This window comes from Rhamphochromis sp. 'chilingali', assembly GCF_963969265.1.
Source record: "Rhamphochromis sp. 'chilingali' genome assembly, chromosome: 14".
NCBI lineage: Eukaryota > Metazoa > Chordata > Actinopteri > Cichliformes > Cichlidae > Rhamphochromis > Rhamphochromis sp. 'chilingali'.
Genome location: NC_137941.1, coordinates 26317331 through 26344849, shown reverse-complemented (window position 1 = coordinate 26344849; position 27519 = coordinate 26317331). Strand labels below are relative to the sequence as shown.

At 42.9% G+C, this 27519-nt stretch overlaps 1 protein-coding gene across 1 annotated transcript in view; it reads right to left on the bottom strand.

The window, feature by feature from the left end:
- Positions 1-27519, bottom strand: part of dgkg (diacylglycerol kinase, gamma) — a 185885-nt gene that overhangs the window by 116054 nt on the left and 42312 nt on the right. Inside the window, exons 4-5 of the mRNA XM_080902601.1 lie at positions 24085-24235; positions 3527-3790 (exon numbers count right to left, since the gene is read on the bottom strand). Coding sequence (XP_080758727.1) covers positions 3527-3790; positions 24085-24235 — 415 coding nt within the window. The remainder of the gene's footprint in view (positions 1-3526; positions 3791-24084; positions 24236-27519) is intronic.

The window sequence follows — 27519 nt, the reverse complement described above, 5'->3', positions numbered from 1 at the left end:
CATCTCCTGGAATGACAAACCCGAAGTCCTGTCCCATCAGTTCTTACCCTCGGATGCCTCGGCAGAGGAGACTACGATTCTGCCACCCTCCTGTATTGTTGGAACTCTGATGTTGGAGATTGACTCCCTGATCCATAATGTTCAACAGGAGGAACCAGACCAGAGTAACAGACCACCTATAATTTGTTTTTACCATCCTCTGGCTCACATCATCCACTGGGGGCATACAGCCAGGTTCATTTGCTATCTCTGCACTGACCACATGATAACCTTCCTCCGTCTTTTCTGGTGGCCCTCTCTCAAGAAAGATGGCTGGGAATATATGTCTACTTGCCAGGTTTGTCCCAAAAACAAGGCTTCTTGCTCTATACATTTGACCTGTTCCTATGCTCAGGTGACCTTGGTCCCACATACCCCTGGACTTCAGCACCAGCCTTTCCCCCTCAGCATGTAACACAGTCATCCTTACTGTTGTTGACTGGTTTTCTAAAGCAGCCCACTTCATCACCTTACCCAACTGCAATCCACACTGGAGACAGCCTAGCTAATGACCAATCATGTCTTCCAGCTGCATCGGATTCCTTTGGGATATCATGTCGGATGGTGGCCCTCAGTTTACCTGCTGGGTGTGAAAAGATTTTTTTTCTTTGGGTTTCACTCCTCCTGGTACTCCTGCCAGTTTTTCTCTCTCTCCACCTTGGTTCTCTGTCTCCTCTCTCTGCCTATCTGTTTGTGTGCTTTTGTGTGGTTACCGCACCTTTCAAACGCGGGATCCTCTTGGTCCCCACCTTCTGGCCTAGCACATCTGTGGCAATCGACTGACCTGCCCCTCATCTGGATATCAAAAGGCTCCCTTTGTTTTCCTCAAGGAGGATTTGTGAGTGTAAGTTGGAGAGAAAAGTCTGTTTCGTTATCGAGTCTAAAGACTGCTTGGACTGTCGGCTTGGATACTGTGCATAGAGACTGTAGATGTTTTTGTCTTTTTTGAAAGACTGTAAATAAACTCACTGACCTGCATTCTGAGTCTGAGTATGACACACTTTAATACAAAAACTGTGATAAATCATATTATTGAGAGGACATATTGTTGTCAATTAAATCTGATTAGTTAGTTTAGTTTTAGTTAATTTTATTTGCTTATATTAGGTAGCTTTATTAGCTCTAATTATTATTATTATTATTATTATTAAGGAGAACTATTTTTTGTGTTTTGCACTGTGGCCATGATGTGAGATGCATACTTTAACCCTGTTGCGATTTACATATCGAAATATATGTGCTGAATTCATTTTTTAGTCATTAGTTTTAGAACTGGAATTTTGAAATAAAATATGGCTACATCATGAATTCACTGATTCGAATCTATATCCTGATTTTTTTTTCTGGTTTCAGACAACAAGCTTTGTCCTGATTTGTCACCTCACCTGTTTGCGAGCTAAGCCATGGATGATCAAATAAATTAAAAAATTATTTCTTATAAAAGATGCAAAGGACAGCTCATGAGGAAATGTGCTGCTAACAGTATCTGCACTACACTAAGCTACACGTTCCACACTACATTACAGTAAAATACAGTCAGTGCTGTTATTTTACAGTGCACATAGACTAATCTATAACTATGTGGTTTCACACCATAAAGGTTAAAGCACTGTGCTGTACAGAAGGGGTTAAAGTGGAGGAACAGCGTTCCAGTACATGAGTAATTAAATCTGACAGGTCAATACAGGATCCTGTCAAGTGAGTTCATTTTTTCTCTGCTGCATCTCATTCTTGTGTGGTGTTCCTTCCAGCTGATGGAGTAACTGAGAAAACAATGATATAACAATGATACACCCTCAATGCACTGCTTTTTTCTCCTCACCCCTCTGATACATTCATGGTGGTCAAAGTTGGTTTTGTGGTACTTTATCATCTAGTTAGAGTGAGAATGTTTCTCACACAGCATATGATTTCCTTGTCTTTTCATACAGCTCAACAAATATCAACAAACACAAACCCATTTCCAGTGCAGTTTATAACACTTTGTATCTTGGTAGCTTATTCCAGGGAGACAATAGACATTAATGTAAGAAGGACAGGACAGGAAAGTGAAAGCCAAGGACTGAGCTGAAAGTGACGTTCAATAACCTGGAATTAATGTCTGAAATCATCTTTAAATAGTTTTGGATTTAAAAAAAAAAAAAAAATTGGGTATTGGATGTACACATGATACATTGCTTTTTTCTTTCTTAATTTTTTTTATTAGGCCTCTTGTAAATCAAAATGTATGATCATTTTGTATTAGTTTACACCAAGAGCCATCAAGCAAAGATCAAAGTATATTTAAGGTATCGATGCTGATTAGATTCACTCACCAAGCCTTTTATACTAGCATTATGCTGCATAGAGCTTTTAAAGCCATGACAGCGTATGAAATATTTGCTTGTATCTTGTTGAACTCAACTGGCTAAAGCCACAAAGTGCAGAAAATCAGCAGCACAGGTCAGCTGACCACAGCCTGTACACAAAGTAAAAACTACTGGAGTTTACAATACAAGCTTTTACATTACTTATTTGTAAGTGAATCTTTTCCTCATGCTGCACCACCACAGTGTTCCCCCCTCTGCTAAATTCCACTTTAACCCCTGTGTATGAAATACAGGATTTACGGTATAACAGCGCGAGCTGCTTGCCATTGCACTTTTATTGAGCCCAGTGTAATCAGTAACAGACTCTAAAGAAACAGTCTTTACTAAAATCTAACCACATGTTGTCACATTCAAGCGCTTAAAAGGATGCTAAAGTTGACTTAAATATCCTAACACTATTTAACTTATCATTTAAACTGAAACATTTACATCTGCATGTCTCTCTGCACTAGTCAGAAGTAATTCTTTTATTATACTGTAAAAATGTATGCTGTTTAGGTTTTTTTTTGTTTTTTTTAAATACTGTTTAGTTTGAGATTTTCTCATAATTTTTTGAAATCACACTTTTACATTACAAACTATATTATTTGTATGTTTTAAAAACAGATGGCTACATGATTTTTTTTTGTGCTCTTGATATGGTTGTGAGGAGCTGTGGCGCAGTATTATCACTTTTCCTTTCATAAACCACCAAAGAAATGAAAAAAGTCCTCCCTGTGGCATTCAGAGAGTATGATGTCTTATTATCACTGGTATTTAAGAGACTCCTGGGTGATTTGGCTGAAACACCCCCTAAACAAAAATCCATATTTGACCACAACCCTGAAGATTTAACTAAAATGTGTTTTGTTCTTTAACTAAGCAAGTTTCTTGTTAAACTGCTATTTGGAGTTTAAAACTGGAAGACTAAGGGACACAGATTTTTTAATATTTGTATCATACCCCTGAAGCAGATGTGTTCACTTCCTGATAAGTTTTAGTTTCCTGCCAAGACACACTTGTACGCCTCATGATTACCACTCATACCAGTATGATCTGTTGTGCTGTAATCACGCTGGTGAGAGGCAACTTTATAAGCCCAACAAAAAGAAGTAAAACAGTATTGTGGCTGATCTTACCTGGTGAAAGCTTAGGGGAGACTGGTGACTTGGCAGGACCAGGGTTAGGGGTCAGGGCATTGCTGCTGCCTTCTAAGGTTTTGACTCGGGTGCAGGGTGATAGGTGTGGCCCCCCAGGCGTGTGAGCCCCTGTCCCTGAACGCTGTGAAGAGGAACGAGATGAACAAGGGGAGGTGGTCGCTCCTGAACCCGCTGTGCTCATCACACTGGAGTGCTCTGGTGTGTGTCGGCTTATTGCAGACAGGATGCTTTTCCCATTCATCCCTGTACAGATTCACAACAGGGCAAAGGGGGATGGAACAGAAAAGAGAGATTTGAAAAGGGCATTTAGCAGAATAACAACAGTGCTGGATGAGGATGGTGGTTAATTGCAACGAGTAACATGAGCACAGCTGATAACTTCACAACAATAATCCAAATACAAATATCTCAAGTGCCTTATAGGTAAAGGAAGCCGGTAAGATGCTGCATTAAAACCAAATACACTCACAAAGCACCACTGTCATTCACCGAGCTACAGCCAAAAGACCATGAACTCACATCAACACAACATAAAGAAGCAACCACCAAGGGAGCGGGAGGCTACAGCCCGCAGGACTCTTGACCCATTATGATTACATCAATGCAATGATACAAGCTTGTTGTGGTACCTGTAATGGGAGCACAGGCCACTTCGGTCTGAATAGAGATGCCTGCATCGATGGAACGGGCTTCTATGGTCCATCATTGATTTGAGGGGGAAAAGACAGTGGTAGACGCAGCAACAGTGAGTGAACATCAGTGTTGATGGAGACCTCCTGATGCATATACTGTTCAGTATTTAAGAACAAAATCGATTCCCAGAAACCTTATCAAAATAAGAGCCTCATTTTTGGATCTTTAATGAGCACAGAAGTTTAACTGCACAATCAGTGGGTGCAATTAAGAATTCTGTTATATGTTCAGGTAGATATTGTTTCAAATGAGAATGCAACACAGCATCAGAATGCAACATATCACATGCAGTGAAACAGTCTTTATAAAGTTGTCCAAGGAGCATAGACTTGGGCAAATATGACTTTTCTTCTGACACAAATGATGAAGATGAAACGTACCGAAAAAAAACATGCATAACAATATGAGGCCATACCTGAAATCTAACCAGTACAGTAAGGTTATACCAGTCTACCACCAGGTGGTAGTGCAGGCTCTAACAACTGTGGGACTCTAAACACTGAAGCTGCCACAGACTGTACTCGCCAACCACTAAACTCGGTGATCAACCTCACACAGGTTAGGTTAATGTTATTCATTCATTTTTACAAATATGATGAAGATAAAGTGAAGTTATTATGCTCAGTTACTGTCACTTGTATGCAGGCTTCCTAAGATGAACTCATGATGCATTTGCTCATGTACACACTGCTTGTTCAGGCCTTTGTACTTTGTACCCCCCAAAGAGGATAAACATGAATATACAAAGGTAAAGAGTAATTCCTTCACCCACACAAGAATACCTACTTTGAGAATCCTAAATGACCAACAATGTGTACCATGTTCTGCATGTCCTTCATTTTTTTTCCTAATTTTATAGTATTTTACCTATTTATTTGACCTTTTTATGTCTGTGTATGTCATGAATTTTTCAGTTAGTTTGTTTTATTTTAAGGTTATTTCTCATGTAGTCTATTGCTTTTGAGTTTCCTACCTTTGTTGTTTTCCCATCCTAATTTCTGATTTCGTGTCTGATTTTTTTTCTCTCCTTTTATTAAAGTATTAACTCTTTTTGCCTTTATAAGTTTATCAACTTGGTATCTTCTTGTCTCCTGATGTTTGGTTTATCAATCATCTTTTAGGACTTTCATTGTTGTTGATAGTCTGATTTCACTACCACCCTTCTATGAAGCTAAGATACACGACACACACGTAATATGAGATTTTATTCTAAAGTAAATGGTAATGATCTTTTAATTTTCCTATCAAATGTGAAAATATGCTGCCTTTGACAGCTGAAAATTAGGATGGACATTTCCCAAAGTATTTTACGGGTAGATAAAAACTAGCTATCCTGACTGTATCTCATGGGCATGCTACTTGTAAGACTCATCGTTCAGGCTGCACACAGCGAAACAGCCAAACTCCCACTGTTACCTGGAAGCAAGTATACCAGAGGCTTTAGGGTCCATGTGGAAAACAAATAAGACTGATAGCAACATTTGCTGTACTGCCATTTCTGCATTTTCAGACCATTACAAAAGACTAAAAGGATGACACAAAGACAGGCAGATGACAGGCAACCTCGGCCTGTGGACTGAGTCACAGCGCTGGGACTCACAGCTCCAATGCCACTACCCAAAGTGACATTCTCTCACTCACATTTTGCCTCTCTGCACTTGTTGCCTCTTACTTTTACAAGCTTTATAGCACATAAATAGACTCCTAATTCAGCAGTCCATCTGTCTCTTCAGCTGCTCTGCAGTCAGACGGGCAGATCTTGGTGCCTAGGCCCACGCAGCACTTACATGGCGGCAACGAGGCAGAAAGTGTTTACATACTGCGCAGAGGACAGAGTAAGTGACCCGGTGTGTCCCATAGATGTCTGTGCTCGTGTGTGCTTTTCCCCTTATCAGTGTGAAGTTAGTTTTGCGTCAGTGTTCATCTGTGCATTTTTGTTAACTGAGAACTTTTAAATATAGCCTAATTTGCAGATCGACAATGTGACTGGAGAGCCTCTCTGTCTGACCTTGTAATATTTCTTTTGTCGCTGACGTCTTTAGTGTTAATTGAGCAACTGTTGTGATGTTTGTCTGATGGCATACCGTTATAAAGAGTACTACATCCCTATCTTCTCCTTTTCTCACTGGATATTTACCCAACAAGAGATTCTCAAATGACTGAATGATCAAATGCTTTGAACTCTGACATAATTGAACAACTACAGCTGATGACCATCTGACCACTGGTCAAATTTCAGCAAACATGGCTACTTCGAAAGCTCTCTTCACTTGCTTGATGTTAACTCTATACAGTAATCTTGGCTGTAAACCTAAAAAAGGAAACTAAACAACCTGGTCTGACTTTCATATCATTGTCAATCTCTCTGTGGAGTCTATATTGTCATAGTATTGGTGTTAAACATGTTTGATAAAAGTTACAGCTAGGACTTAAAAATCTCTTTAAAAAGCGCTGTGAGCCTGGACAGGCCATAGGCTTAAAAAAATCTTATACAAAATCAGCTTAACACGACAGAACAGTCAGTCAGAAAGTGAACATCTGCTGACTGCCCTCACAGCTGATTCAATAACAATAACCTAACTAACCTGTGCGAGGTTGATCATGGAGTTTAGTGGCTGGCGAGTACAGAAGTCAGGTTTGTGCATTGTGTTTCCACAGGAGTGCTTTTTGATGCAAGGGATCATGCTACTTTCTACTAATGGATACAGAATGGGTGTGCCACTAGAATCCATCACAAGAGATGACTGATATGTGTTCTCCCTGTCCTACAGCCTCCCATTAACATGCAGGCATCTAGCTACTGGCTGGACAAGGACAGTCTCATGGGCTGTCGGTTCCCATATTTTAAATTGGACCAACATGGTGGCTCAGCTTTCTCTTATACTGTGAAACTTGTTCACTGAATTAAATGAAAACATGAAAGGTATTTTTTTTTAAAAAGGTATGGAAGTAGCGAATCTCTCTTTACTTTAAACTGAAAGTGGCTAGCTTAAAGGTTTTGGGGTTTTTACACAGGATGGTCAATCATGATGTAACCCCTGATAAAGTTGCCTTGATGTACAGTTGTAGTTGTCTTGAGCACACAAAGAGTCACAAAGTGCCCAAACCACAGACTGAATATGAAGATGTACAATAGGAAAGCTCCCATACAGTAAGGCCAAAATATCTTGATTGTACCCTGGTTTCAGTTTGTATCAGAGGTCATATGCTCTGCCCTTTCTGTTAGTGAGCAGGGCATGAATCAAACTACAACATATTTAGTAAACACATACACATGAAAAATAGTTAAAGTATTGTTTTCATTTGTATATAAGAATGATAAAAGAATGTTTCTCTACCCAAGCTTGTCATTTATTGTCATCAGTTTCAAACTATAACTGTCCTAACTGAGGTAAATATGAACCCGTGCAGGGGTTTTAACAATGTATTCCATGGTGATGGTGACCTCATAGGCGAGTGCTGCGAAAGTACCTTCAAAAACAAGATATGAAGGATCACATCAGTGTTTTAACATGTGAGAAGATGGTTCCCTTCACCAATAAAGAGAAAAAAGAAAACACAATCAATATCTCATTTAAAAGCGGTGTCTTGAGATATGACCTCAAGACACCTCTCCTGAACTGAATCAGGGATCTGATACAAGAAAACGTGGATAAATATGGCGATTTATTATAGCTATTGTCAGAGTTAGTTATTGTCTGCAGAGTAGACATGCAAACCTGAATGGAACAGCTGACAATGAGCAATAGTTGGTTATAAGCTAACATTATGGTGGCTAATGTTAGGCTTGAGTATCCTAAAATTTGCCATTTCCCTCTGATAAACAGTTTGTTTACATTCTCACCCAGTTAGCCAGCCTGTGTCTGTCCAACCAATCAGGGAGCTCCTTACAGAAAGCCGCGTGGCTAATTTGCATTGCTTCGGTATTTCAGAAATGAGAAAGCTAATCCAATAGCTAATATAATAGCTAATCCGTGAGCTAACAGGAAAGGTAAATGGGGAGTGAGGAGTGGAATCGCCATTTTAAATGTCAGAAATAAATGTTTGATTTTTAATCCATTTACTTATGTCTCTTTTTTAAATTGTGTTTTAAAAACAATTTTGAAAATCAGTTTTTTAATTGGAATTCGAAAATGGTTTTTGAAAGGAGGTTTTTATTTAGAGTTTAATTCTTTTTTTGTGAAATTCTTTTTTGATTTGAAGTTTTTTTTTAAATGGATTAATCATTCATTTTGAAATATAGTGTTTTTATTTTAAAGCGTTTTGTCAGCGTTTATCTCGTTAAAATGACGTTAACATCATAACCGCATTAACGTGGCAAATAACAGTTAGTGAGTTAAGATAAGATAAGATAAGATAACCTTTATTAGTCCCACACGTGGGAAATTTGTTTTGTCACAGCAGGAAGTGGACAGTGCAAAAGTTATGAGGCAAAAATTAGAATACAATAAGAATAAATACAGTACACAACTGTACAGAATAGAATAAAATAAAATACTATATACAGTAGAATAAAATAAAATAAATATACAATAAGATAAAAATAGAATACAAATACAAATACTATATAAGTAGTTAGTGCAGATCGCCCCGTGCGTGGGGCTGCACGCCGTCAACGCGTTAGCGCAGTTAGCTCGTTAATGTGTTTGCATCGTGCAGCCCCACGCACGGGGCGATCCGCGTTAACCTGCTAACGGAGATTTGCCACGTTAATTCAGTTATGGCGTTAACGTCATTTTAACGAGATTAATAAGATAAGATAAGATAAGATAGAACTTTATTAATCCCTCGGGTGGGTTCCTCTGGGAAATTCGACTTCCAAAAAGCACAGCAATGACCGAAGTTACAGTTACAGAATTGTTATATATATATATATATATATATATGTATATATATATATATACACACACACACACACACATATATAAATACAGAGACAAATATAAATAAAATATACAAAGGGGATAAATAGAATAAATAGGGATAAAAAATAAAAATACAAGTGAATTGCACATTTCAAGTATTGAAAGTGCTGACAGCACTATTTTAAATTAAATTTTTAAATAATAAATTACTTTATTTTATTCATTCAAACATTACTAATTTAAATATGACTTCGTAAATGAATTTAAAAATGCATAATTTGTTCTACAATTCAATATTCAAGCATAAAATTCTTTATTTCGATGTGTGTGGCTCTTGTGGTCCTCCATACCCGATATCCTGAGCTCCACCGACTCATCACAACTTTTACAGTGTCCTCTACAGTAACTACACATGGAGACCCGGCATATTGATAACTGAGGTAAATACTGGATTTAAAGCCTACACTCAGTGGCCAGAGTTCCTTGTCCGGTCTATAAGTCTGACGTCATTCGCCATTTCCAGGTCAAAACTCCGCTTCAGGCACAATTAATACTTAATAATAATAAACAATTAATAAGTCAAATTAATACTGTTGCATCACAGTTACAAACTGTGTAAATTCTTTTATCTTTAATAAAATGATGAGTGTGCCTGCTCTACCAGGTGTAAAAATTAAGTTTAACATCCACGAAAACAGAATTTATTAAGTTTATGTCATGCGGCGGCTGTGTGAAGGCAAGAGAGGACCCAAATGCACGGCTCTAGACACACGGGGATGAACTCAAAGGCCGGTCTTTATTAACAGGAACATAAGAAGTCATACAAAACTATACTGGGAGCAACTAAAAGCTGAGGCGCTGGGAAGACACGGAAAATGCACACAACCTAGAGGGACGACGCAACACAGAACAAAGGGACACTCTGACATAAATACACAGAAGGTAACGAGGGAAGTGGGAACACACGGGGAACACAGCTGAAGACAATTACTCATGGCCGAGCAGGGAGGACACGAAACTGACGATACTGACACCAAGATGTGGACCTTAAACACAACACAGTACACAGAGATGAGCACGGAGAGAGAGAGGCAGAGAGAGAGGCAGAGAAGAAGGATGAATACGAGGGGATGAGGAGAACACAGAACACATAGGATGGGAACACGGTACCAGAGCAAACACCACAATAAAAACATGGACACAGGGGGGAATCCAAATACCAAACCAAACAATCCAATGGACATAAGAAACAAAATACAAAACTACAGAAAAACTAAGAACACTGGGTCAAAATGACCCAGGACCATGACAGTACCCCCCCCCTCAAGGGCTGGCTCCAGACAGCCCAAACACAGGAAAACAAAAACCAAACAGAAAACGACCCAGGGCGGGCGGCGGGGGCCCAGGACGGAGGGCGCGGAACAAAAAACAAAAACGAACAACAGAAAACACAGGAGCACAAGACCAAAAAATAAAGTACAGGGGGCCGACCCAGAGACCACAGGCACAAGAGTACACGGGTCACACGGTCGGGGGGCCGACCAGGTGGGCGACACAGGCGACAGAGCCGGTCCGGAGGCCGGCCGTGCGGAAGGCAGCGGCGATGGCGAAGGGGACGACGACGACGGAGCAGTTCAGGGGGCCGACCGCACGGAAGGCAGCGGCGGCGGCGAAGGAGACGACGGAGCAGTTCAGGGGGCCGACCGCGCGGAAGGCAGCGGGGGCCCTCCAGTCTCAGGCGTGCTGGCCATGGCCTGGTGGGCACAGGACCAGTCGAGGCAGGACCAGACGAGGCAGGACCAGACGAGGCAGGACCAGACGAGGCAGGACCAGACGGTGGCGATGCGGGGGCCGGACCAGGCGAAACACAGGCTGAGGCTGGACCAGACGAGGACGAAGACTCGGAGGCTGGACCAGACGAGGACGAAGACTCGGAGGCCGGACCAGACGAGGTTGCAGAGGCTGAGGCTGGACCAGGCGGAGCTGCAGAGGCTGAGGCTGGACCAGGCGGAGCTGCAGAGGCTGAAGGCTGAACAGGCTCCTCGGGCCCTCCAGCTGACGTGGCAGAAGGCTGAACGGGCTCCTCGGGCCCTCCAGCGGAGACAGGTGGCTGAACGGGCTCCTCGGGCCCTCCAGCGGAGACAGGTGGCTGAACGGGCTCCTCGGGCCCTCCAGCGGAGACAGGTGGCTGAACGGGCTCCTCGGACCCTCCAGCGGAGACAGGAGGCTGAACGGGCCCCTCGGACCCTCCAGCGGAGACGAGGAGGTGCTGGCTGGGCTCACTGGAACCCCCAGCGGACGAGGTAGATGGCGGCACGGGAGCCACGGAGTGCTGGATGAGCTCATCCGAGCTTCCAGCAGGAGCCGATGTAGAGCCAGAGAGAATTGGGACCCCGGGCTCAACGTTAAGCTGGCTAGAAAACTGCACTGCTACGGGGAACTGGGCCAAAGGTTCAGGTGCGAGCTGAGCTGCTGGACACACGGGGACCTGAGCTGCTGGACACACGGGGACCTGAGCTGCTGGACACACGGGGACCTGAGCTGCTAACGGTGGAGAAGTAAATGACTGCACAGGGGACTGAACTGATGTCTGTAGTAACGGTGGTGGTGAGAGTGGAGTAGGTGGTGGAGTTAATGACTTCACAGGGGAATGAACTAGAGGTAGTGACGGTTGTGGTGCTGGTGGTTGAGTGGGTGACTGTGCTAAAGGAGGCTGCACTGGGGACACTGGAGACTGCACTGGGGACACTGGAGACTGCACTGGGGACACTGGAGACTGCACTGGGGAAAGCAGAGCTGCAGGAGACTGCGCTAGAGACTGCAGTGATGGTTGTAGTGGAGGTGTGACGGGTGGAGGAGTGGCTGAAGTGGCTGCGGATCGGGCGGCTAATGGCTCAGCTACAGAGTGTATTAATGGCAGGGTTATGGGTTGAATGACTGACTGAGGGGCATCCTGTGCCGCTGAGTGCAATGATGGGTGTGGGAGCGGATGTAGGACAGGTGGCAGTGTCAGTTCCCCTGGGCCTACAACGCAGTTGAAAGGTGCAGGCACCTGCTGGACACCAGTCGCTCCCACCTGAGGAGTAGGTACAGGTGCAGAGACTGGCTGGGTCCTGGCGGGCCCCACCTCAGCGGTTGGCACAGATTTCGGCAGGGACTGGGCGGCTGCTGTCCCCACCCGAGGAGCCGATACGGGTGCAGGGACCAGCAGAGCCTCAGTTGACCCGGAAACCGGAACAGGGACCAGCTGGGCGCCAGCCCCCCTCACCTGGGGAATTGAGACAGGTGCAGGTGAGTGCTGGGCCGCAGCTATCCCTAGAACACAAGGGGCCTGGGAGGCGGGCCTAGAAAGAACAGTCTGCAAGAGATCGATTCCCTGCCCTGAGTGAGCGGATGAGGAACAGCGCTCTGACTTCGTAGCGTTAAGTGTACTAAAGCTGTGGCTTACAGGCACTAATGCATCACCTTCAGTGTGTACAGACTCTAGAGAAATGTGATCAGCTGATGCACCAACTGTAGCTCCCGTTAGCCACCACGCGGACAAGTTCTTGTTTACAGATGATTTATTCAATGTTCGGCGACAAGATCACTCAGCGTCGTCATCATCATCATCATCGTGAGAACTACCCAAAGAAAACAATTGCAATAAGCAACATGTTTACAATAACTCTTATCACAGTAAATCCAAACAATAAAGGTATAGACACATAAATGCCCTTTTATGGCACTTTCATTGAAACTGAAATTAACAGAGGCACCCTGAACACACCTCATTGCCTGCTGTAACCAAACGGGAGAAAGTCCGTTCTTCGCGCGAGCCGCTACTCCTCTCAACGGTGAGTTCACAATTGGGTTTAATTTAACTTAACTTAACTTATGTGTTCTTTAAAACTTAAGTCCAGTTTAAAGCAGTAGGACGATGCAGCTGAACTCACAGAGCGCCATGCTTCTCTGCTCTAGTGTCACCACAAACTCAGTCCGTGCTGCACGTTACTTCCGCTACCACCAATTACAAAACAAAGTTCCACAATTAAAGGAAACTTACAAATATAAACACAAGAAAAACATTGGAACACTTCACTGTTAGTTACACTCCCACCAAATCACCTGTGATTTTCCCATAAAACGTAACATGTATGGATATAACAAGAAATCACATTTAACATTAATTGAACTTGTGGATTGGCAAAGTGACTCTTCAATTAGCCTCCAGTAGAGTTACAGTCTTTTGAATAGGTCTCTCCAGATAGGTTGGTTTTGTGGTGCGCCTTCCTCTAGCATCTAGAGTTGAGTCACTGATCAACAACCTCACACTTCTCACCTTTCCATCCTGTCCCAGATAGACATCTATGATCCTTCCCATCTTCCATTGACTACGTGGAGCAGAATCGTCCTTGAGAAGCACAATATCATTGACTTTCGCATTTCGTCTTGCTCTGTTCCATTTTTGTCTGCTCTGAAGATTCAACAGATATTCCCTTTTCCACCGTTCCCAGAAGCTGTTGGCTAAGAACTGTACTCTGCGCCATCGTTTTTGCAGGTACACATCTTCCTTGATAAACTTTCCAGGAGGTGGGGGAATAATGCTTGACTTCATTGTCAGAATGTGGTTAGGTGTCAAGGGTTCTGGACCAGATGGATTGTGCAAATGCTCTGATGTTAATGGCCTGCTATTCACAATTGCCATAACTTCGTAGAGGAAGGTTCTTAACGAACTGCTGTCGAGCCTTTTAACTGCTTGGTCGAGAACGGATGCCAGAACATTACGCACGGTGCGTATTTGGCGTTCCCAAACCCCACCTTTATGACTTGCAGATGGTGTGTTCATAACAAACTCACATCCAATTTTCTTGAGGTTCTCTCCATCCATCTCCTTCATGGCTTCAGCGAACTCGTGCCTTGCACCAATGAAATTGCTGCCTTGATCACATCGAATTTGCCTGACACTTCCACGCAATGCAATAAACGAACGCAAGGCATTGATGAATGCATCAGTTGTTAAGTCCTCAAGCATCTCAATATGTATGGCTCTTGAGCACATGCATGTGAGTAAAAGCCCATAACGCTTAAGCTCCTTTCTGCCATCCTTGACATAGATAGGCCCGAAGCAGTCCATCCCACAATATGTGAAGGGTGGAGACAACTCCGTGCGTTCTTGTGGGAGGTTCGCCATCCTTTGTCCTTCAGTGTTCCGTCTAAACTTCCTGCATTTTGTGCAGTTGTAAATATGAGAGGAGACTGCCTTACTGCATCCAAGAATCCAAACACCATTGGCTCGCAGCTCGTTAACAGTCATACCTCGACCTTGGTGCTGCACCTTTTCATGATGATGCTTGATGAGCAGTGTTGCCAAATGGCTTCCTTTAGGAAGGATAGCTGGGTGTTTCACATGGGGGTGAAGACTGGACATTGTTAAGCGCCCTCCAACCCTGAGTACACCCTGCTCATCAAGGAATGGGTTTAATTTGTGCAATTTATTTGCCTTGTCAATTGCCTTGATTTGCCCATTAAGCTTGAGACTCTTCATGGTTTCAGCAAGGTGTGTTGCTTGAACCAGTTTGATGAGAAAAACTTCTGCCTCCTTACGCTCCTGCAAAGTGGTGGGTTCACTAAACCTTGGTTTGTGGCCTTTAGCTGCCCTTGCTCTGCGTTTCAGTATGGCTACAGCTTGTACTGCTCTTGCCCAATCTGAAAACCTTTCAAGACGATCTAGCAGTGACCTCTCTTCCCTTGAGTGAATTTTGTGGACATGAGTCTTTCGTAACTCTGGGTCATCTTCTGATATTTCTCCCACTGTGAACACACTACTTGGGAGGTTTAGCTGCCACAGAAAATTTGGACCTCTAAACCAGTTAGATGCCTTGAGCTGTTCTGCTGTCTGTCCCCTAGAAGAGTGGTCAGCGGGGTTGTCTTCTGAAGCAATGTAGTTCCATTGGTCAGGATGTGTGCTCTGCTTGATACGTTGGACACGGTTTGCTACAAAAACATGAAATCTCCTTGCATCATTGTTGATGTAGCCAAGGACAACCCTTGAATCAGTCCAAAAGTATTCCTGCAGGCCTTCCATTTCAAGCTCTCTCTGGAGCATGTCACTTGTGCGCACTGCCACCACTGCTGCAGAGAGCTCAAGTCTTGGTATAGTTGTTACCTTTGAAGGAGCTACCCTTGCTTTCCCCATCACGAGGGAACAGTGCACTTCTCCCGATGCGCTTATTACTCTCAGGTATGAGCACTCTCCATAACCTGAGGCACTGGCATCTGAAAAATGATGCAGCTCGTATTTCACAACTTTGCCAAAGCTTCCTGGTAGGTAGCATCGTTGTACCTTTATGGTTGCTAGATCTTGCAGTCCTCTCAACCAGGATTCCCACTGGGGCAGCAGATGGTCTGGAAGAGGATCATCCCAACTAACTCTCTCGAGACACATTTGCTGGAGGATTTTCTTTCCTAAAAGGATGAAAGGTGCGACAAAGCCAAGCGGATCAAACACCGAGGCCACGGTGGACAATACCCCTCTTCTGCTCATGGGTTTTTCTTTCACCACCACTCTAAACTGGAAATCATCTGATGTGACACACCATTGTACACCAAGGGCTCTCTCCATGTGTGGTTCATGAAGAGCCATATCCAAGTTGTTGGCTCCTCCAGCACACTCTTCCTTTGGGATTGATGACAACACCTGCTTACTGTTGGAAATGAACTTATGCAACCTTAAGTTGCCAGTGTTGCAAAGCTCCCTTGCTTCATTCACTAGCTGGATTCCCTTTGCTTCGGTGGATACACTAGTCAAACCGTCATCAACATAAAAGTTTCTTTCTATGAAGCGGACGGATGCTTCGCTGAAATTCCCCCTTGCCATTGCAGCAAGATGTTTGAGGCCATAATTAGCACAGCCTGGAGACGAAGCAGCTCCAAACAAATGGACTCTCATGCGATAGACTGCTGGCTGTGCTTCTAAATCTCCATTCTCCCACCAGAGAAAGCGGAGGTAATCTTGGTCTTCTGCCCTCACGTGAAATTGGTGGAACATACGTTCTATGTCACACATGATTGCAACCTTTTCCTTGCGAAACCGACACAAGACACCAACAAGGGAATTTGTCAGCTCTGGACCAGTCAATAGATGATCATTTAAAGATGTCCCCTGAAACCGGGCTGAACAGTCAAAAACAATGCGGATTTTCCCAGGCTTTTGCGGGTGATAAACACCATGGTGTGGGATGTACCACACTGGGTGTTTGTGGAGATCAGCCTTGGGGATCTTCTCAGCATCTCCACGCGCTATGGTCTCTTCCATGAAGGTTTTGTAGTCCTGGTAATATCTGCTGTTTCTCCTTAATTTCCTTTCTAGGTGCTTAAGGCGATGGATAGCACACACCATATTGTCTGGCAAGCTCGGCCTTTCTCGTTTAAATGGAAGAGGCATCTCAATATGACCATCTTCTTTGTGTTTGATTCCTTGTTTCAATTTCGACAAAAACTGGAGGTCATCTTGAGAGAAGTGATTGTCCTCAGCAACTCTCTCATTAAAGTCACTTTCAAGCGCTTTAATTATGTCAGATGAGATGACTTCCTTGATCTGTGTTCTGCATACATAGTGAACTTCCTGTTTGGGACTTGATGGAAGCTGAAGTTCCGGTGTCACTTGCCTTGTGATGACTTGATGACTCACTCCAATAGTGTCTCCACAGTCTACGTATGGGCTGCCATGTCCAATAATGCTCCATCCCAAGTCTGTTCTCTGTGCAAATGGTTGATTTTCTTCACCGCACACCACCTCTCTAGGAAGAAGTGCCTGAGAACAGTTGTAGCCAATTAGTAGACCAACATCACACCCTTGACGAGGAGCAATCCTATCTGCAATCTGCTCAAGATGGGGCCATGCCATTGCTGTCTCTGGTGTGGGTATGTGGTCTCTGTTCGCCGGAATGAACTTTCTTGTGTAGGTTGTAGGAAGAGTTATTTTCTTCTCTGAGTTGAATCCTCTAACTTGCAACCCAGAGATCCTTTGGCAAGCTACAACTTTGTTTGTAGAGGCCATAGTAGATAACTTTAGCTTGACCTGTTCCCCCTTTGCATTTAGAGAATCTGCTGCCTCCTCAAGAATGAAAGTTGTGTCACTTTGCGTATCAAGGAGAGCATACACAAGTGTTTCTCTGTCAGGCTCTTTCATCATTGAAACCCACACAGGAATGATTGTAGATGTCTGAATGTTGGTGTTGTCATGCTGAACTCTGTTGGATGTTGCTTCACTTATTGCTATAGCTTCTCTTTCTTCTAGCTGTTCATTGCTTTGTTCTCTGTGTCTAGCTTCCTGCCTTATTCCTTCAGTCTTTCGTGTCTTTTGTTCTCTTTGATCATCGTGTAAGCAAGTTGGATGCCTTTTCTGGCATGTACTGCAAGTGCTTCTGTACTTACAGTCTCTCGAGTGATGTCCAGGCTTTAAGCAACCAAAGCATAGCTTATTATCTTGAACAAACCTGTGTCGTTCCAATATTGGTCGTTCCAAAAATTTTCTACATTTGTACAGACTGTGGCCTGGTCTTTCACAAAACAGACAACTGCTGGCAGCAATCTTCTCATCAGTGTTTGTTGTTAGAACTTTAGCTGCAGGAGTCTGGTTTCGTTGTGGCTTGACCTTTTCTCCATCGAACTGTTTCAAGGCATGGAGTGAAGTCACAGGATTGCATGCGATCCTGGCTTCCCTTATGAGAAACTGCACAAACTGGCTAAAGCTTGGAAATCTGCCAGTCTCCTCCTCTATCGTCAACACTTTCCTATTCCACCTTGATGTCAACCAATCAGGGAGCTTGGAGAGGATTTTTTGATTCTCATTGCAATCATTAAGAACCTCTAGACCTTTAATCTGGCTTTCCGCAGCTTCACAGCTCCGTAGAAAGTCCACAAATTCCTGAAGTTCCAGACTGTCCTTGGAGCCAATTCTGGGCCATGCACTGAGTTTGTCTCTGAAGGCTTTGGCAATAAGGAAGGAGTTTCCAAATCTCTCATCTAATACTTCCCATGCTGCCCTATAAGCAGCCTCAGTGCCTAACAGGAAATAGTTTTCAACAGCCTTCTTAGCTGGTCCACTAACGTACTTGCACAAATAGTAGATTTTCTCAGAGGCTGGTATGTTTTTTCTTTCGATTAAAGTTTGAAAGGCAGCCTTCCAGTTCTTATATTTTAGCGGGTCACCACTGAATGTTGTCGGCTCTGGCATAGGAAGACGACTGGCACTAATAGAATCTGCTAATAACATGGCAAGTGCTGCGATGCCACCATCATGCTGTGGATGTATAACAGCTTGTTGTGGTAAGTGTAACTCTGGTGAGTTATGTATGTGACTTGTGTGCTGAAATCGGTCCCCTTCCCTTTGGCTTTCAGTTTTACATCCATGCAGTAACTGCTTAATTTCTTCTTCTGAATCTTCATCTTGCTCTTGCTCATACACTTGCATGGTTGCCTTAGCCACCCTTAACTGTTTGAGTGCTTCCAATCGTTCCAGTTCCTTGCGTTTGTCTTCCAAAAGCTTTCGCCTGGCAGCATTTTCAACCTCAAGTTTTGCTTGTAACTGTGCTTCTTCTTCCTCCATTCTTAAACGTCGTCTGCAGGCTTCAGCTGTTTGTTCTGCAATCTGTCTTTTATCTTCAGCCTCCAGCTGCAGAAGCTCTGCTTGCTGACACTGTTGTTCATGAAGGATTTCCAGTGTTGCTTGGGCTGCAGCCATTTTAGCAGCAGCTTCTTGTCTGCTCATGGATGACGCACTGGAGGACTTAGAAGCGACTCTTGATGCAACGTGTGACTGTTTGTATTGACTGGAAACCTGTGAGTGCTTACTGACGCCATATGATTTCTCAGACATTAAAAAAGATTCATCTACATTAAACTGTGGTTTGACTGGTGCCTTTCCTCTCAAACGTCTTTGTGCAGTCTTAATAACAGTTCTTGTTACCTCCTCGCAAGTATCAATTCTGCGGCGTGCATTGTTATCAGGAATGTCCACCTGACGCCAGTTTTCATATGCTGTGTTTAGTTCGCTGGAAGCAGTATTAATGTTGTTTATTATTGCTTGCAGCTCTTCATCTGAACAATTGTCAGAAATTGAATGGTTAGCATCCTTTGCTAGAACCTTCCACTTTTCGTACTTGATCTTAAAACTTTGCTCCAACTCCTTAATCCTTTGGTTTAACATTCCTCTTCCCTTTTCAGTTAAGGTTCTTGACCTCTGGCTTTTACGAGGTGGGTTTTGAATTTTTTGTTGCGCACACTTACTTGTTGATGGATGAACATCTGATGTTACTCGAACTTCTTGTGGACCATCTGTATTTTGCAGAGGAGAACTGCACAGTGGAGGGTTTTGCTGAGGCCTGGTCACAGTCTCTGCCTCAGGATTGTCACTCAGTTTAGAGAGATTTGTGACTGACATGTTAGGCTAAGTAAAGGAGTCTGATAACATAAAATAACACTGCTTATAGCTTGTAACAAACTTGGTTACTTCCTTTGAATAAAACCTTGCATAAAATCCAGGACTGCTTTAGTAGCTTATTCTTATAACCCTTAAACACATGTCTGAAATCACTAACAACCCTTAAAGACACATATTTTTCAAACTCATGATCAATTGTAAACTTGAACCTTCTTGCTTGCAGCTACAATGAAGCCACTTCTGGACACCCTTATTAACACTTTAAAGCATCCAAACTTGCAAATGGTCTTCAGGTTAATTTTCTGCAGCACACTTGAGAAGATCAATATGTCCTTTCTTTGAATTGTTAGGATGAGCAAACCCGTTCTTGGCTTCTGGCAGGAGCTTGGGGACCCTTGTAGACACGCTAGAGATGACTTATGTTCCTTTCTTTCTCGCCCACTCACAAGGAGCAGATGAGTTCTCACTGTAGCTCCCGTTAGCCACCACGCGGACAAGTTCTTGTTTACAGATGATTTATTCAATGTTCGGCGACAAGATCACTCAGCGTCGTCATCATCATCATCATCGTGAGAACTACCCAAAGAAAACAATTGCAATAAGCAACATGTTTACAATAACTCTTATCACAGTAAATCCAAACAATAAAGGTATAGACACATAAATGCCCTTTTATGGCACTTTCATTGAAACTGAAATTAACAGAGGCACCCTGAACACACCTCATTGCCTGCTGTAACCAAACGGGAGAAAGTCCGTTCTTCGCGCGAGCCGCTACTCCTCTCAACGGTGAGTTCACAATTGGGTTTAATTTAACTTAACTTAACTTATGTGTTCTTTAAAACTTAAGTCCAGTTTAAAGCAGTAGGACGATGCAGCTGAACTCACAGAGCGCCATGCTTCTCTGCTCTAGTGTCACCACAAACTCAGTCCGTGCTGCACGTTACTTCCGCTACCACCAATTACAAAACAAAGTTCCACAATTAAAGGAAACTTACAAATATAAACACAAGAAAAACATTGGAACACTTCACTGTTAGTTACACCAACAGTCTTAGAGCTTCTTTCTTCGGAGCTAACCGTACTTATACTGACAGAGGAGGGGTTAATAGCCGATGTAAACATAGGTCTGTGCACCGGAGAGGCAGATGAAACAAAGTCTTTTACCACCGGATCGCCGGAAGCAGTAAACCTAGGGTAAACAGTGGTGGGTGTAGAGCCCCCTGACTCAAGAACATTTGAATCAGTACATACGTCAGAATGGACAATCCCCGGGGGTGATGGCTCAGAAGCAACGAGCTGGAGTCGAGCTATCACAGGAACATTTACAGTCTTGGATTTTACTGTTTTACCATCTAAGGGGGCAGGTAGTAAAGCCCCAGGGGTGAGCTTAACTGCAAAACAATCATCCTCAGCAGACACACAGGTAAAGGGCACAGAAACAGGTGTCTCTAACTCAGGAAATGCTGACTTCGAGTTTTTAGACCTAGGAAACACTAGCGAAGGATGATCTTTCTCGAATATGAGTCCAAACGTAGGAGAAACTGTCTCTGAGTTGACCCTCCGGGCAGTACAATGGTTCATAAGAAGTTCGGGTTCAGATTCAACGTTTACAGACCGTGAGCCTTTAGCGTCTACGGCAAGAGTCACAGAGTTTGCATTCCTGCATTCAGAGTAGTGAGAACTAGCCTCAGAGTGAACAGAGAAAGTGTCTTTGTCACTCACCCCAGCCGGCTGCCCAGTAGTCCCGGAATCCGACTGAGGAGAGGACCGGCGACGGCGTCTCCTCCTTAATGAGGGAACGGAGGTGACGGGGGAAACCGGTGATGATGCGGAGGTGACGGTCTCCTCTTCATCATCCGACCACATCGCTGCTAGGAGAGCAGCGGGAGAGCGACGGTCAGAGCTGAGAGGGGATGGAGAAGGGCTCTGCGGCAGCGGCGCCAAAAAACCCTCTCGTTTTAGCAGCTGCTGTTGTGACACCGAGAGCCCCGTCTGCTGCTGCGGTACCGTCGCGGTGAGCTTAGTTTGCTGCTGCTGCGGCGGCTGATGGGCGGAGATCTCCGTCTGCAGTCGCTGTGGCGTGGAATCCCGGGAACGGACACTGTCTGCCAGCTCACGGGCTTGTAATGCCTCCTTAGCTCAGCTCAATTCGTCGATAAAGCCTTCATAGCAGGTGAGCTGCTGAAGGAAAGGGTTTCCCTCGATTATTGCCTTTATGGCGTTTAGTCCGACGGAAATCGTCCGTGAGTCCGAGGCGTGGGTTATTCGTTGCACCAGACTCTGTACACGGAGAATATCTCCCTCACGGGCGGAGCCTGCTGGGTCCATTTCGTGGTTGCGTCGTTCTGTCATGCGGCGGCTGTGTGAAGGCAAGAGAGGACCCAAATGCACGGCTCTAGACACACGGGGATGAACTCAAAGGCCGGTCTTTATTAACAGGAACATAAGAAGTCATACAAAACTATACTGGGAGCAACTAAAAGCTGAGGCGCTGGGAAGACACGGAAAATGCACACAACCTAGAGGGACGACGCAACACAGAACAAAGGGACACTCTGACATAAATACACAGAAGGTAACGAGGGAAGTGGGAACACACGGGGAACACAGCTGAAGACAATTACTCATGGCCGAGCAGGGAGGACACGAAACTGACGATACTGACACCAAGATGTGGACCTTAAACACAACACAGTACACAGAGATGAGCACGGAGAGAGAGAGGCAGAGAGAGAGGCAGAGAAGAAGGATGAATACGAGGGGATGAGGAGAACACAGAACACATAGGATGGGAACACGGTACCAGAGCAAACACCACAATAAAAACATGGACACAGGGGGGAATCCAAATACCAAACCAAACAATCCAATGGACATAAGAAACAAAATACAAAACTACAGAAAAACTAAGAACACTGGGTCAAAATGACCCAGGACCATGACAGTTTAATGGAGTTCGAAGTCAGCAGAGAGTTAGCTTGCTAGTTTCAATCTAAACATGATGTACCATGTTCTGACCGAGGGACTTCTGAAAAATTAAAACGTACAGCTCTGCTATCACTTCCAACAGAAATGAAGACAGAAAAGTAAACAGCAGTGACCTTTGTACGGTTACTGAAGTTGGCCTAGCTGGTATATAATGATGCGCTACGTGGTGGCTAGCTGCACAGCTATGTTAGCATAATATGAACACAGTGAAGCTGGAGGATGAACGCTAACTTCTTTCCACTCGATAAAAGTTAACGTGAGGGTTCCCGATGGTTAGGGACAAATGCAATTGCACAGCAGGATGCTGTAAACGGACCAAACTTCAGTCAGGAGAACAACTTAGATAATCCATCCACAATACGAGGTTAGTCATTAATTTACTGCTGCAGGGACTGGGCTGTAGTTACATCGTATGGTTTCAAAAACTGAGCTTTAAAATGTGTTTGCCGATGAATAGTGGAAATAACAACCAAGAGAGAAAGTGATCAGAAAGTGATCACCGATTAACTCTAACAAGATGCAAAGCATTACAACATGTTAAAAACACAACAGCCTCAATAAACACAGAGTAGTTTGGACCCAAAAGCAGGGTTCATACATCATCACTTAACAACCGGATGTTGTCCACTGCAGCTAGAATTATAAACTTGAATTAGACAGGGTAAGAAAACATAACTCTGTTCACAGCAATCTGCAATCTACTGACAAATAGTGGTGAGATTTTACAAACTAATGCTAATGTTAAAGCTAGACAGCCAAAAGCACAACCAGTTTAGGAAGTAGAAAGGTAACTAATTCGTAGCTATGAAGGAAGCTAGCTAATGAACTACACATCATTAGAATGGTGTGTCCTCCAACCTGAAGCAGTGCATATATGTATATATTATTTGCTCTATTTGGTTAGGTTTAGGGATATGGCAGCTTTATTATGTTTGGAAACAGGTCAAGGTTTTGATTCAAATAATAACATATATGGCATCATGGTCACAATTATATAATTATCCTCAGCCTTGACCTCCTATGGTTGATCTGATATCCTCGTGTTGGTGTTGTTCCCAGATCATCATACTAAATGTTGTTCCAGGATCAACATTGCAAGTGACCAATCAGAATGTTGTGACGTCATACTTTTGCGACTTCGGGAAAAACCGGCGTAAAACGAAAAACTGTACTTAAGCTGCGTAAAACCGCCTCTGTCCGCCGATCAATGGACCCTGACCCTGACCCTTTAATAAACAGTAAGCAGAATTGATATTGTCCTTGCAACATTGGAATTTCATAAATGCACGAATGGCTTGGCGCGCAAAGGAATAACGTCACAACAATGTGATTGGTCACTTGCAATGTTGAACCTGGAACAACATTTTCATGATGATCTGGGAACAACACCAACACGAGGATATCAGATCATCCGACCTCCTATATCTGCACAGTTTGTTACCCTGTGTTACCTCTAATAATGTAATAGTATTACCCAACTTCCCACATCCATTCCCACTAGATGCGTGGGGTGAATATTACTGGGATGAGTATTATTTAAGACAACAACACAAGCAGCCTACCCAATAAGCTCGTTCCTGCCCGAGACTGGTCTGGAGAACAGCCTCCCGTCTTGCTCTTGAAGGAAGTAAAGAGATGTTGACAAAGCTCTTCTGGTATGTCATTCTCCAAATAAGTCACCATGAAGAGCTGGAAGCCCTCATAGTCAATAGGCTGCATGAGAAAGGAAAGGGCAAAGATGTTAACAGACTTACTGATGGACATGTATACACCAATACCACCACCCATGGACAGAAAATGTGATGGGGTTTCCAGCTTTAGTTGATCTGACCTGAAATGAGAGTCCACAGTCGTGATTTGGAGTGCCATGCCAGTATTTTCTTAAACAGTTCAATGTAAATGTGGTATCAACTGACCATCACATCTTTAAGCTTAGTAATGACTGAATGGATGTACTAGAAGCTGCATCCAGAAAAAAAACCCATTTGAGCTTGGAGGCCCAATGGCTTTAAAAAGAATGTAAAGAAAGATATATATACACAAAAAATATACACAGTAAAACATGTAATAGTCACATTGCTGAATACAGAAATGTTATGTTGTGTCATGTTAATGTACACACACACACACCCACAGCTTCCCCTGATACAGCAATATGATGGGTACATACTAGCACTGAACTCAACAGCCCCATGGCCTTTTCCCCTGGCTGTGTAACAGATCATCTGCAGCGGTAAGAGCGTGGTCATGTTATGTTAGTGGACAGAATGTGCATGCAGTCTGCTGACACAGACACCACACAGCATGCAGAGCCCACCGGGCTGAGGCTTACTTGGTTGAGAACGTCTTGCTTCTGTTTAACATTTGGAACAATAAAGAGGAAATGGGGAGGGAGGAAGGAGGAAGAGTGAGGGAGGAGTGGGTAAAAGAAGAAAAGGAATTAGCTTGTTCGTGTGAATCTTCAGTGGCGATGGTAGTGATGCTTTCTGACTAGGACAACTTTGGCAACATTGGTGTACCATCAAGCAGGAAGTCAGGCTGAAAAAATGACAAAAGGAGGTACGGTCTACTGGAAAAGGTCACGGCAACCATGGGCAGAGTTTGTGCAAGTGACAATGGCATTTTTTAGAAAAAAATGGTTGTAAAAATAACTATATAATCAGCTTTTGTACTACTCATCAAATGAAAACATTACATTTTTAAGTTTGCATTAACAAGCTTCTTAACAGGTAGTCTCATTGAGGTCAAGATCTGTTTTTAAGAGAAACATGTATACAGAAAAAAGACACCCAGCTATGTAATAAAACCAATCATACATGATCACAAATAAAGAAAAAGTCTTTCAACTCTTTAAAATTTTTCAGTGAAATCAGATAGTCAAGTTTCATAGTTTTTGCAACTTTTAACTAACTAAGTAACAGCAAAGGATTTAAATCAAGATTTTCCAAGTTCAGTGTGAGTGTGAGGTACAGCTAATGTTAAGGGGTCCTGTGATCTGATATTTTAAGTACTATGTTTAAATTCAGTCAAGGAACAGAGGTATGCAGGCAATCTTTGCAGTTGAGCCTTGTAAATAAACATCATGCAATGCTCCTTGATTCACTAGGGCAGCCATTCCCAGGGATGGGAATTTCCATACCAGAAAATCCCATGGGGCACACTGAGCCTTAAATCTTCATTCTTATCAAAATACAGGAGAAAATGATGTATTTCCTTAAAAAACACATAAACCAAACATTAGCCAATAGTGGCTAAGATAAGATAAAGTGACAGCCATCAGTGGCCACACTGTTGGCTATCAGTTGCAAATGTTACCCACTCGTATGCAACGCGTTAAAGCCAATTTACGACCCACCTGCAGCTGGGACACAAACAATACAAGGGCTGTACAGTTAAGCCAGACTAATGATTAACATCGCAAACTATCACCTCCTGTTGCTATTTTTAAATCAATTTTATATAAATACATTTATATAAACATGTATGTGTACATACTTCTCAGTACTTTTAAATTCAGGTATGTTATTACTGTGGCCCACCTGCAGTACCTTCATGGCCCCAGCCTACACTTTGTAATCACTCCAGTAGCACGTACTAGCCCACCTTTCCATGTAAGGTGTAATGGTGACTAGGAAAAGAATTGCCTATTTATGCAGACAAAATTGTATAGTGATTTATGTTTATATAAAAATCCAATCTTTGGGTGTAATTTTCTTGTTTCTATAGATTTGCCAAATCAGTGGCATATAAAATAGTGTCTGCATAAAAATGTACATTACAGTTTTGGGTAACACTGATAACATTGTTTGCGTACACGGTGAAAAGAAGAAGTCAAAAAAGATCTACCTGTGTGTTTTTTCTCATAAAATGCCACAATCTACTGAATCGAATGTTTTTGATGGATCTATCAAAAGTGCAGCACAATACTGATGATCAAGCATTTCCATACTATTGTTACGTACACACACACTGCAGGCATTGTTCTGCGACATGATCTAAAACCTGTCTGCTATCACTGTAAAATGTTATACACTTTAATTGCCCATTATCTAGGGCTTTAGGACTAAACAGTTTTAAATAGGGTGGTAATTAGTTAATAATAATAATGGATTGCATTTATATAGCGCTTTTCGGGGCCCTCAAAGCGCTTTACAATTCCACTATTCATTCACTCTCACATTCATACACTGGTGGAGGCAAGCTACAGTTGTAGCCACAGCTGCCCTGGGGCAGACTGACAGAAGCGAGGCTGCCATATCGCGCCATCGGCCCCTCTGGCCCTCTTCCATAGTTAAGTGACTAGGGTCATTACTTTTATCGAGTAGTAAGACCTGTGCAGCTTTCCATATTTAAAAAAAATTGGCTGTAGAAAGTGTTAAATTACAAATAAGAGTTATAAGTCTAGCGATCAGATCAGCACTGAGGTGGAGGAGGGATGGATCACCAAGTTTACTGTAGGCGTCCCTATGATTTATCAAGTCAAAAGAGAATTTGTTTTCAGTTTTGTATATCTGGTGGACAACATATAGAATTAAAGATGCTTTTGTACACAACCAGTGCTTATAAAACTAATTCCAAGTCAAGCTGAATTGATGATTTAAATCTATATGACTTCTAGTTGTAAAACTGATTTTCAAAACATTTTTTTTGAAGCAGGTGAATCAAGTGGACAACGTTGCAAAGATATGAAGGAGATGTTACAAAGATGTTTCAAAGATATAATATATATAATATATATAAACTAGATTTTGGCTTACAATAGTCTAATACAGTAACATATGTGTAAGATTTGGACAATAACATGACAGACGGTTTTTGGCAGCTTTATAAGATGACTGAGAACTAAGGGTTGAAATGTTATTTTATCAAAAAAAAAAAAGAAGTAGAAGGGGTTTATCAAGGATATTGTTAAAAATTGGGCAGAAAAGATAAAATGCCTGATTGTTTTCAAGAGTTTTCAGGATGCTGTCTATTGATCTTTACACGTTTTTTTTTTT